The sequence below is a fragment of the Danio rerio genome, chromosome 18 (assembly GCF_052040795.2).
Source record: "Danio rerio strain M-AB ecotype USA chromosome 18, GRCz13ab, whole genome shotgun sequence".
Lineage (NCBI taxonomy): Eukaryota > Metazoa > Chordata > Actinopteri > Cypriniformes > Danionidae > Danio > Danio rerio.
Window position 1 is genome coordinate 41,908,769 of NC_141038.1, and position 13,778 is coordinate 41,922,546.

The window sequence follows — 13,778 nt, forward strand, 5'->3', positions numbered from 1 at the left end:
AACGCGCCTTGTGATTCTGATGCTTACACGATATATTGTGCAGCCCTACTGCTGACCCAGGTTTTCAATTGGCTTGTGTTTGTGTGCTGCTCATTCTGTCAGCAGGACACGCAGCACTGCTGGATATACAGTCAGTCAGCAGCCGTGAGTGAAAATACACAATAAGGGCACAGATCAGGACAGAGCTGTTGAGCAGCAATGCCACCTGCCTCTGAAAGACACATTCATTTAGCAGACCTACGTCATGTTCCAACACATCTCGCTTTTCACAGCAGATTAACATAAGCATTTGCATACCTTCATTCAGGATTATTATTTTATCCCTAATTCTAAAACCATGTGTCTTAAAATCAGCTGAAATATAATTATAAAAAAAGTAAACTGGTAACACTTTACAATGAGGTTCTGTTAGTTAATGTTAAAAATTGCATTTACTAACATGAAGAAAAGACGAGCAATATATCTTTATTTCAGTATTTGTTAATGTAAATAAACTATGTAGCATAACTCTTGAAGTTAACATGATTATGTTAATGAATGAAAATTTTGAATTTGCTGTATAATTTTTACGCTAAATGCAATAACAAGTCACAAACGTTAATGTTAATGAGCTTATGAACTCAATGGGATGTTCAATTGTTAGTTTACGTTAGTTCGCCCGGCATTAACTAATGTTAACAACCATTAATTTGGATGATACCAAAGCAATAATAAATGTTGAACTTAGATTAATAAATGCTTTACAAGTATTGTTCATACATCGTTCATGTTACCAATGAAACTTTATTGTAAACTGTAAACATACTATAACCATTCAGTTTAATCTAAATATCATCCAGCCAAAATAAAATAAAAAAATAAAAAATTATATAAAAGACCAAAACTAAATTTTGTAAAACTTTCAAATAAAAAATGATTTACTAATTAATAATGAACTTAATTAGTTGATTAAAAATTACAACAGTATCCAGAATATGCCTTTTGTGTTGTTTTAAACCCATATGCGAAATTGCGTAATATCAGCAAAGCTCTCTCTATTTTTTCCGTGTCAAAGTCCAGAAAAAGCAAACAAAATGTACTAAAAATATTCCAAGTTAAATATAGCTTTGTGTTACACACATGGTCCAAGGTTGTTTATTCACAGGGAGCGGAAAAAAAGTAAACCAGGGATGGGATTAATATGTAAACTAGATTTTTTTTTGTTTTTGTTTGTTGGTTTTGATTTTTGAAAAGTTGATAAAGAATATCCTTGATTTATTAATTTATTATTTTTTGAAGGGGTTTCTATTATGAAAGCAACTAGCTGTATGATAACTCTTGCTTATTACACTGCTACGTGCTGCAAAGCTCCAAAAAAATCATAGTTGCCTTACTTTTTTAAGCTAAATGAAATTAACCTTATGAGTCCAGTGAACTTATATTATGGTAAACTCACTTAAAACTACTTGCACAACATTTCAAATCAAGTTAGAATGTGATTAACTTAGTTTAATAAGTTACAATGAACTAAAAACCTATGCTGCCATGACTAATTGTTCATATATATATATATATATATATATATATATATATATATATATATATATATATATATATATATATATATATATATATATATATATATATATATATATATTTATTTCTTTTTTTTTTATTTTTATTTTTTTTTAACAGTGTGTTATTATTCAGTCACATATACAGCAGAATAGCAGATAAAGATGTTTTTAGTACCCGGATGAACCTGTGTTATTAGTTTAATCAGTTGCTAATGAGCTATGACCTTGGAATGTCATTGAAAGCATAATGTAAATATACGCCACAAAACTAAAAAGTAAAAATGTTTTTGACATTTAATAAAGGTATTTTTATTTTATTTTTTTTACTTATCAAACACTGTTAAATCAAATAAACTCCATCTAGTCATCTCAATTTACATTAATCCAAACATATTATATTCAACTTTGTATAACTTCAAAAAATTTAGTTGAACCCCGATTAACGTATTAAAATAAGTTGTCTTGACTTTTTGTCATTACATTTTTTACAGTGAAATGTTTAATGGAATTTAAATAACAAAATGCTAGCGCTTGAATCAAAATCAGATCACATTAAAAATTTCATAAAAACAAATAATAAACATAAAAACAATGAAAAAATATACATTAATTTGTTTATTAAAAAGCTTGCACAAAGAATTGCAAATTAAAACATGGATTAAACTGTATTTTAGTTGCTCTATGAGTACATTTTATTGTACAAGATCATTTTGACAAGTCTTTCTTCAGCTTTAGTGCCTAACACACATTTTGTGGTGTTTTAGAACTGTTACAGTTTAGAAAATTTGGATCTGTTGCATCAAAATGCATTTCGACTTTCCTCATACTAATAATATAAGTCTGTTCCTCAAACCTAAAGATATACAGGGTAGCATTGTGTCGCGGTCTCCCAACCCCGCCCCTGTCGCAGCAACCCTCTCATAAAAAAAATACACACTTAGGCCCTGTTTACACTAATACATCTTAGTTTTGAATTGCCATTTTAGAACAAAAATGATCTACATCCACACTGGCATTTCACTGTAGCATTTCTAAAAAAGCCCTCCTTCCACAGGTACCGCTGAAAATCCACATCAAGTGACCACACACAGTCATGCACTGCAGCGTATGCGCATATCTGAGCACTTTGGTCTTTTGAATCTATCAGGTAACGTGTCACAGCATCAGTACACTGCTTCAATCACTCGCTTTCACGCTTGTACTTAGTAATTTTAACGAAAACCTCAGATACTGTTTGTGCTTTTTTTTAAATCAAGCAAGTTTGTCAACGCCATTAAAACGACAGATCACTCTGCCTGTTCATGCTAGAGTCCTGCGGAAAAAGGGATTGGCAGGTGGTGATTTATGTGTAACTTATCGTTATTTATTAATGATTTGGTTATGGGTAAAACAAAGACCTTGCGGGTCGGGTAGTTGAAACAGTAGGCTACAAATAATTCATTCGTTATGAATTAATTAATTATTCATAAGCTGCTTACGACGACGATGCCATCGTCCATTGCGATGTTTCACATAAGACATTGTGTGATGCCAAATCGGTCGACATCGCCCAACGCTAAAACAGAGTGATTTATAGAAGTTCAAAATGCCCCCCCAGACACGCGAGTGACATTATCCCAAAAGTTGTGGTATTCTTTTTGAATCACCCTGTACTTCTTACGTAAAAATGGGCCATAGAACATTTACCCATGTTATGCTACTTTCTGGCTAATATTTCAACAGCTTTTCTGTGTCTCCTCCCTTTGGTTTTTAGGGCCCTATTTGGTTTGTATTTTAACTACAAGGCCAGTGCTTTGTAAACAACAGCTGACATGTTCTGGCTAAAATTATCACCAGTATGGAACTGGGAAAAAAGGGCCATTCATGCACATTCAGGCAGTCGCCAAAAGAGCCCTGTTGTAAAACATGCTTTTCAAAGCATTGACAGATTGGAGTATCGAAAAGTTCCTGAAATAGACTTGAATGCTTGAGTATTGTTTTGGCACAACCCTATACCATACACTGAGACTGTCAATAGACTCTTTCTCCTGCTGAACTGTTTGCGTGTTCTCCGTCTCACTGGTCATGCTGTGTCTTTTCAAGCACCAAGGTTAGCTTTTGAGAGATGAATTCAACATAACATTTCTTTACAAAGACGTTTTATTGGTACATTTTCAATGTACTTACAAATAAATGAGAAAACTTTAAAATCACTATTCGTAATAGAATTTTTAATTTTTTTTTATTTTACAATGTTTATTTTTTAAATCAATGGTGTCTAAACTCGGTCCTGGAGGGTCAGTGTCCTGCATATTTTAGTTCCAACCCCAATTAAAAACGCCTGAAACAGCTAATCAAGCTCTTTCTAGGTATAATAGAAACTTTCAGACAGGCGTGTTGGAGGAAGTTGGCGCTAAACTATGCAGGACACCGGCCCTCCAGGACAGAGTTTGGACACCCCTGATTTAAAAAATAAACATTATTGAAAAAAATGCTAGCTTAAATACTAGCTTCACTGTAAAAATGTAACAATTTTAACAAAAAAGTAAGTAAACCTTTTTTGTCTTAAAAGTAACAAGCTGACTTTACTTAAAGTGAGTAAATGCGTTGTCACTTGGAACTGTTAAATAACTTGATTTAATTACTTAATTTTAAGGGGACGGGTTTACTTAACTTTTTTAAATTAAAGTCAACAAACGGCTTTTTACAAAACGACTTTTTAAAAAGTCAACTAAACGCTTTTTACAGTTTAAACTTGTTCACACCTGTGTCCACATTCAGGTGTTTCATAAATGAAGCAAATCCAATCTTTTACCATAGATTTTCTTTTTAATGTATTACATAAAATTCTAAAATTCAACATTAGAAAATATTTACTGCCATTAGACACTGACTTTTACACTCTGTGGATTATCGACTGATTTTGAGTCCCATTTTGTAAGCTTTTAAAAAATTTGACGCTTGCTCTGAACAGCTCTTTTGAATCAGGGAATTGTTAGTAGACTGCACCATTTTGAATTTCTGGGTCTTTAACTACAGAATCCCTCTGATCCAATCATGTGAATCAGTCAATTGTTAACCGCAGACTTTCTCTTATTGGTTCATTTAAGTCAGTAAATTGTTTACTGTGATCAGACAATTTGATCTTATGAATCGTTAAACTGGTGAGTTATTCTTGTTCGGATAATTTGAATCTATGAATCATTAACTACAGAATCACTCTGATGGAATCGTGTGAATCAGTCAATTGTTAACTGAACTGATTTGATTCAGTAAATTGTTTACTTCAGACTCGCTCTGACCAGATATTTTTGACAGAATTATTTGAATCTGTCCATGTCTACACGCACGTGAGTATTTTTATAAACTCAGTTTTCCCCACTTTTGTGTTAAAAAATAAAACTCTGTCCACATGAAAACGTTAAAAAAACGCACTGTTATGCTGTGGGTACACCAGACGCGGAAGGAGCTTCAAGCGCAAGTGATCTACATGTTAAGTCAGTGCAAACGTGCTAATAGACATAGCTTAACGTGCGTTTCGCGCAAATCGCTCTGAAAGGATCTAGTGGACTCAGACACGGCCCTAAAAGTATTAATGCTGTTTTTCAACCTTCATAAAGCACATAAACAATGTTATTTTATTCATAAAATCCATGTTAGCCAATTAGCAATGAAGCTAGATTCACCGGGCAGATAGAAGCCCTGCCCATCACGCAAATACGCATCTGTCCTGAAGTAAATTTGCCGCGCGAATGAAGCGAGTAAACTCAACTGTTCACACAGCTGTTTATGCGCAAATAGCACAATTTATCTGTGCGATCCGCATCTGGTGTGAACACAGCATTAGGCATGTTCTATGCATGCTGAACCAACAGGTGGCGATAATGAACCTTTTTACACTAAATTTATACCAAAAGAGGAATTAGGTATGTTTCGCAAGTAAATTGCTTGAACAATGTGGAGTACTCGAAACATTAGCCACGAATGTGTTCCGTTTTTGGTGCAAACCCAAATCGGACAAATCGAAAAAGAGAAGTGGCACACATGCTTAAGTCATGAGGCCAAAACTCGAACACACCGTACCTGCAGTTTTTAAAAAGTCTTCATCCTGGGTTTTCAGAAAGCTGCAGTTTTAGTCACCTGACACTGCGTTTTTGTGTGGACAAACAGCGAAACCACAAAACTGTTTTGAGAATACCAGTGTTCGTGTGGACAGGGTCTCAGTGAATAGTTCATTGTAGTCTCACTCTGACTGGATCATTTGAATCAGTGAGTTGTGAACTAGAGACTTGTTGTGCAAGACTGAGGTGTTGCATGGGAACAAATTCAAATTAAATGTTCAGAGATTATTCTTGATATCTACTAAATATTCAATCAGGTTTCCTGAATAGAGTCGAGAGGTAATTTCCCTAATGCAAAAGAAAGAAAGAAAAAAAAAACGTTGGAATGTGGTGAAGTAGGTTTTCTTAAATACAAAGATGCAGATACTGGAAACATGTACGGGATGGTTCACCATCTATTCACATACTAATGGCTCTAAACTTTTATATATTTTTTTCTTTCTTTCTGTGAAACACAAAACCAAATATTCCAATGCTATCTCTTGGCAATTTGTAACTTTTATTTGATTTATTGGCCAATTCATATAATCTCATTTGTACAATTAAATACGCTTCTACGATTTGCTCCTCCATCAAAGAGGGTTTGGTGGCACACCTCCTTTTAAAAATCAGACAATTTTGTTCAACCAAATTCAAATCTGTAGGTATTAGACACTAAACTGACAAAACGTAAAATTGTAAAGTTTCCTTGTGAGATCAGGCTGAATATTCTGAAAACAGTTGGGGAAAAAGCAGCCATTTACATCTAGTACATAACAATGGATGTTAGAGGGTGTTTTTCCAGCATTTTCTGCAATATATGTTCCTTTGTGTTTAACAGAAGAAACAGGTTTGGAATCAAGTAGTGGACGAGTAAATGAGGACAGCATAGATTGTTTGAACTATCCCATTAAGTAAAACAGTGAAGAAAGAAATCTTCCACCACGATTCATAAAAAAAAGATGTGTTCATCCTGGCATGTTTATAAATCTAAATCTGATTTGTGTGTGCAGAATGTTGTGATGTGGTATTCACATGTACTGTAGTACTGTTCGATTAAGAAAATACCTTTAGATAAAAACTGAGAGAGAGAAAGGTCAGGGATAAGATACTTTCTGTTGGCCTCGTTGTGCTGGGAGTCTGACGCTGTCTGAACAAAAGGCCCATTGGCTGGCTGTAACGGACCTCAACTGCCATGCGGACGCTTTTGTTTGCAGATCAGAGCTGTGGGTAAACCCACTCTGCCCCTGCTCACTTCTATCTGGATCTTTGCAAACATGGAATAATTACCAGCACGATTAATCTGTGCTGATCTCTAATTGTCATCATGGGCCTGGTCCGTATGCGCAGTAATAAATGGTTGAATCACCTGCAGCTCCGGTTTTAATTAAAAATATTACGACAGCAGATGTTTAACTTATTAAAAGATTTAATTTGGCTTTATTTTGTATAATAGCGCTGGTATTCGCACACAATAGCGTTGGTATTCAGACAGGTTGTGGCTGTCAAAACCAGCTTTGTGTCTGACTCAGAGTCTGATGTGTCGCATTTAACACGTGTTTCTACATTCCAAGAATGTAAAGACAGCTGCTTGCTTATTAAGCTGTAGATCAAGTATGTTTTGCTTCTAGAGAAATTATATATGGGTGTGTGTGTGTGTGTGTGCGCGTGTGTGCGTGTGTGTGTGTGTGTTTTTGTGACATATCAGGACACAAATCTGTATAATGACAGGGTATGACACAGGTATTACAAAAAGGAGGTGAAATATGAGGACATTGGTGACGTCCTCATTTCTCAAAATGCTTATAAATCCTACAGAATGAGTTTAATCGGAGAGTAAAGCTGCACACAGTCTCCTGTGATGGTTGGGTTTAGGGCAATATAATATATGGTTTGGACAGTATAAAATGAATGGAAACCTATGTAAAACAAAATTATGTGGTAAGAGTGTGTGAACATAATTAGCTTATAATGGTAAACATTTCTTCATTTTATCTTTTATAATCACTAGGGATGTAACAGTATCAGAATTTCATGGTACGGTAATACCTCGGTATGAATGTCACGGTACGGTATTTATTGAATCATTTACAGGAAAAAACAAAACTTATGAAAATACTCCAAAAAAGTGCCAAAAGTGTCAATGACATACAAATTAGCCATCTATCTGTAAGCTTTGAAACAGGAACTTCAATTTTAATAACAAAAAAATATTAAACCATGTAAAAAAAATAAAGTTTCAATTTAGTATTGTTGAAAACTCATCACATTCAACATTTATCACTCACTCACTTAGATAGAGATGGGTTTAAAGGAAAATTATCATATAAATATAATCTGGTAAAAGCTGGTATCTCTGGGCATTTACAATGTCCCCTGCAACAGAAAAAAAACCTCTCATTTGGGACTGAGGTTTCTGGGACAAGAGAGATATGACTTGGCCCAGGTTGACAGCAGTGGGTAACGTTGTGCATTGTCTTTCCCCCACTTAAGAGGACAAACCATGAGTAAGATAGAGGTCTCATGTCTGCATCAATCTGAACAGTGTGCTGACAACACCGCTATTCAGTACGCGCGCGACAACACAGCTGATAAGAACTCGCGCGACAACACAGCTGATAAGAACTCGCGCGACAACACCGCTATTCAGTACGCGCGTGACAACACAGCTGATAAGAACTCGCGCGACAACACCGCTATTCAGTACGCGCGCGGCGATAACACCCGCTTTAGAGTTTTTCAGCTCTTTTTCGCTTCTTGCAGCACACTCCATTTCCGCATTACTGGATCTGTAGCGACAACAGACCGCAAGGGATGATGGTCAAGCATGGGCTGATGGGAATTGTAGTTTTCGCTACCTCCCGTTCGCTTCATTCGCCTGAGCAAATTTTCTCAGAAGACCTATAGTTTTACCGAGTCATGCGACTTCGGTAATATCGAAAAAAATTAATATTGCGGTATGACGGTATTTACAATACCGTTACATCCCTAATAATCACACTTTATAAAAACTGCAGAAACACTTTGACATTCTCCCTTTGTACGTGTCATCAGAGAGGAAAAGCTCCGCCCATTAGTGATGATCTCTTCTTCATTAGCATCTTGTTGTGGAATCTGCCACTATGCTGACATATATGCATTTGTAACTCCGCCCTCCTATGAAAAGAGGGCTGGGACTGGGAGCACAATCTCATTTAAATTTAAAGCGGCAGTCACCAAAATGGCACTATTTGGACTAAAATCTAAAAGGGGCCGTTTTAAAGAGTTATGATACATTAGTTGTGGGTTATTTTGAGCTGAATCTTCACATACACACTCTATAACATCAGAGACTTATTTTACATCTTGTTTGCATAAGCATTTTAAGATCATTCTTTAGCTTTAAGGATAATTTACTGTATAGCTTTGCCATTATTAATAGTTGTAGAATTATCCATTCCATTTAATTGGTACACATGTTGTGTAAAATGCTACTCATGGCAGCTTCAAAATGAATGAAAATTAAAAGTTTTATAATTTAGTGGTTTTTAGAATTTAGTGGTTTTAGAATTTAGTGGTTTTTATACAGAAACTTAAAATGCTATAGGTCAATTAAAAATATTTCCCATTTTTGCTTAAAACACACTTACTAATGGATATTTATCTTTGTATTATTGCAAGATTTGACTTAACGGGACAATATGTCAGGTATATCATCATGCTTGCATTGGGGAATTTTTATCCAGTGCTCTTTAGAGTATCAAGAGTATCAGTTGACTAGCATTGCCATTATTGAATAGTTAAACTCGGGTATACCAGCAAACCTCACACAGTATTACCTTGCCGCCCCAAGGAAACACTCCAGTTAATGGAGACCTAAGTTGTATCCCAAATGACTATGCACTCGTACAATCAAATGTGTTGTGTTGTCCCAAAGAAAAAATGTTGTTGTTGTCGTTGCCGTCGTCGTTGTTGTTGCCATTGTTGTCGTCGTTGTTGTTGTTGTTGTAGTTGTTGTTGTTTTTACTGGAAATGCAAACAGTTTCCCTGTCAACATTTAACAGTTGCCAAATTCATTAAATAATTTACTTTAGAGCTACAACTAATGATTATGATAAATAAAGTAGTTTAACCTTAGCTTCAACAGCTTCTCCCTTTCCGCTATGTAAGTTGCTACCTTTGAGTGCATTGATTCCACACTGCATTGGTTCCACACTTTTTCTAATTTTCCTCCATTCCAGATTTTTTTTTTCTGGTAAACAGTTACATCATCCAAGCTCACATATTAAAAAAATTTTTATTGCGTATATAATACTTACACTATTTATGTATACTACAAATGGTGTCAGATAGTGTCAGTACAAAATTTATTTGGGATTCATCTCTAAAGTGTGTCTTTGCTCTAATAATTCAGCTTCAGCTATGTTACGCAACCGTCATTGGGGCATGAGCAAATTGTTCTTAAATGCACGAATGAGATTTTGCAAGTTCAAAATGAATTAGCCAATAAATTCAAAAGCTGCTAATTGCCTTGAGATTGTGTTTGATTGATCCATATGTGTGAGTGTAGTTTTATTTATTTTTTTCTCTGTATTTATAAATGGGAATACAAAGAGTGATATCCAATGTTTTTTTTTTTCTCTATGTAATTATAGATGCCGCTGAGGAGTTCTTTGAATATGATGCTGAGGAGTTTCTGGTGTTCCTGACACTTTTGATCACAGAAGGACGGACTCCAGAATGCTCAGTAAAGGGGCGAACGGAGGGCGTTCACTGCCCCCCGGCTCAGTCAGCTATGCCGGTCCTCACCAAACATGAATGCAGTGACAAAATACCACAGGTGGGGTTTTTATTTACTCAATGTGTAGTGTATGTAATGGCCTGTTTCCACTGACTGGTATGGTGCAGTTCAGTCCTCTTTTATGGCTGTTTCCACTGTCAAAAGGTACCAAAAAGCGAATCGTACCATACCAGTTTTTGGGTAGCCTTTTCAAAGGGTACCAAAAGGCAGAGATAGATGCGCAGCTATTGGCTTTCAGAGAAAAGTCACTAGTGCATACACAAGCCAGGAGAATGAAAACAAAGAATGCACCATTTTTAAATACACAGCCAAGACATTACACCGTAATAAAATATACATATAATAATGAGCCGTGGTCGACCCAAGCTCAAACAAACCCTGTCATCATCTTGATTTTCTGCAGAGTGCTCGTGTACGCATCAATATTTGAAATGACAAACTTGAATTCACAATAATAATGTGTGCATGATTATTGAAGTGTTTCTGACATTCGATCCTTTCAGAAACAGACAAACGCGAGAGTGAAGCGCAAAAAACAAATGAGCAAATGATTCTTTCAACAACCTAAAACACGAACAAACTGTTTAATTTTTGTCATCACCCGTTTGACTATTATGAACTTAGAATGACAAGATGTTAACGTTACCTGTGCTGGTGAAGAATAAAAATTGGAGGTTTGTTGGCGCCAATAGCCTAGTGGTTAAGTGCACCGACGCAGCACCATGGTGCTCGTGAGGACCTGAGTTCGATTCCCAGATTGAGGTCCTTTGCCGACCCTTCTTCTCTTACTGCTCCCAACTATTTCCTGTCAATTCTCTGCCCTATTATATCCATTAAAGGTTAAAAATCCCCAAAAACAATAAAAATAAAATAAAAGTTTTGTATGTTTTGTCTCATAACCCAAATAAGGCCTAAATGTATGCATGGGTATTTTTGATTAATTGGTAACTTTTCGGAGACTGTAAAGCTCTGTATGCTTTCATATCCCTTTATTATATATATATATATATATATATATATATATATATATATATATACACACACATATACAGTTAAAGTCAGAATTATTAGCCCCCTTTTGATTTTTTTTTTCTTTTTAAATATTTCCCAAATTATGTTTGACAGAGCAAGGAAATTTTCACAGTATGTCTGATAATATCTTTTCTTCTAGAAAAAGTCTTATTTGTTTTATTTTGGCTAGAATAAAAGCAGTTTTGAATTTTTTAAAAACTATTTTTGGGACAGAATTATTTGCCCCTTTAAGCTATTTTTATTTTCGATAGTCTACAGAACAAACCATCATTATAGAATAACTTGCCTAATTACCCTAACCTGCCTAGTTCACCTTATTAACCTAGTTAAGCCTTTAAATGTCACTTTAAGCTGTATAGAAGTGTATTGAAAAATATCAAGTAAAATATTATTTACTGTCATCATGGCAAAGATAAAATAAATCATTTATTAGAAATAGGTTTTTAAAACTATTATGCTTAGAAATGTGCTGAAACAATCTTCCCTCCTTTAAACATAAATTGGGGCAAAAAAATAAACAAGGACGCTAATAATTCAGGGAGGCTAATAATTCTGACTTCAACTTTATATATATACCTTAAAATCACAGACGTTACAGTACTATTTTGCATTATCATTATTCTGCAGCTATAATCAAATCATGTTCATAGAAAGGTTAGTAATCAACATTTATACACAAGTTGGCCTGTTTACAGTATGTGTATGAAGCATCTGTTTTGTATATAATATGTGAAGGACGCGTATGGTTTTACTTTGACATTTCCTCATGCGAGAATGATGTTTAATGCAACTTTGTTGTACTTTTGGTACCCTTTGACAGTAAAGACACAAGCCTTATAAAGGTGACCCGTACTGTACAGTACCTTACTGAACTGAACTGTACTACTTGGGGGGGGAAATGAGACATATAGGTACTAATTTGAGATGTTATGATGCGTTCAATTATGTTGTTATGGTGTCATTAAGATGATAGTTCACTCTAAAATGACAGTTTACTCACCGTTTACTCTCCCACATGTGGTTCCAACTCTTTGTGAGTTTCTATTCCTCTGAACACAAAATAAAAGATGTTTTGAAAAATTTGGGGTAAAATATGTTGGAAATAAAATATACTATGGAAGTCGATGGTTATAGGTTTACAGCTTTTTAAAAATATCTTTCTGTTTATCTAAAGAAAGAAACTCAAGAATGTTTAGAATGAGTATAGGTTCAGCAAATGATTTAACAATTTTTATTTTAGGTTAAACTCCGCTCAAAAATTCAGAGAAGAAAGAAGTAAATGACTAAAGATGCAAACTAAAATGTAACAAAGACAGGAAGATATTGTGCAGTGTCAACTTGAGAATGGAGTGGATACACTTTATTTTTAATTTTGTATCTCTAAGAACTCGTTTCATTATTCGATTCAGAATATTCATTCAGAATATTTTTGCTTTTGTTGGATATATTGGATCCAACAGTAATATCACAACACTGTACGTGGTCATTATTGCTTTGTTTATTCTTACAAATACTTTGAGTATCGAGTATTTATGCGTTTTCACAGCAGTGTCCGGCTATGGGTGGACAAACAGCAGTCTGCATGTAGTAGACAAACAGTTAAAGAGTTTTTTTCTTCTAATAAAAAGAAAAGAAGAGATTTTGGTATAAAAAAAAAACTGGAAAACGTATAACCATCAAATTCTATAGTATATTTAATTTCCAACATATTTTATCCAACGTTTTTCTAAATATCTTTTGTTGTGTTCAGTGGAATTAGGAAAGGATTGGAACCACATGAGCAAGAGCAAATAGTGAGTAAATGTTCATTTTTGGGAGAACTTTCCCTTTTAACGACAACTTAAGGACATAATTTAATGCATCATAACATCTAAAAACTCAAGCTTGTCAACTATACCTGTGGACATTTGCTTCTTAGTGTGTTTCAGTGAAGGAAGGTCAAAATAGAGCAGAGCATTACCTGTTACTTCTGAATTATGATGATTTTTAAAATGGATAAATCTTGACAACATTATAAGATGACCTAGGAGCAGTTTAAGACTGCTTCATTATTAATTTTAATTACATTTTACTCAGTGCACTTTAGTAAACAAACTACAAATTATTTATTTTTTACCGATACAGTGTCGTCAGGCAAGGAGAACAAGATCAGAAGTCATGCTTCTGTGGCGCAATCACATCCCTATAATGATCGAGGTGATGCTGCTTCCTGATTGTTGCTATAGTGATGAAGGCCCAACCACAGACTGCACAGACCTAAATGACCCAGCAATAAAGCAAGATGCACTCTTACTAGAAAGATGGACTTTACAGCCAGTTCCCAGACAGTAA

General features: G+C 34.9%; 1 protein-coding gene and 1 long non-coding RNA gene across 12 annotated transcripts in view; one reads left to right on the plus strand and one right to left on the minus strand.

The window, feature by feature from the left end:
• Positions 1-13,778, plus strand: part of atosa (atos homolog A) — an 80,399-nt gene that overhangs the window by 44,877 nt on the left and 21,744 nt on the right. For all 11 annotated transcript variants that reach the window (XR_015514323.1, NM_001443969.1, NM_001443970.1 and 8 more), the window contains 2 exon segments: positions 10,270-10,454; positions 13,572-13,774. Coding sequence is in view for 10 of the 11 variants with exons in the window: in NM_001443969.1 (NP_001430898.1) it covers positions 10,270-10,454; positions 13,572-13,774 (388 nt within the window). In the remaining variant the exon portion in view is untranslated.
• LOC147839796 (uncharacterized) lies at positions 4,370-11,402 on the minus strand. The gene is made up of 3 exons (XR_015515215.1): positions 10,601-11,402; positions 8,289-10,540; positions 4,370-7,798 (listed from the first exon to the last, which is right to left on the minus strand). It is a non-coding gene; the product is annotated as an uncharacterized LOC147839796 (long non-coding RNA).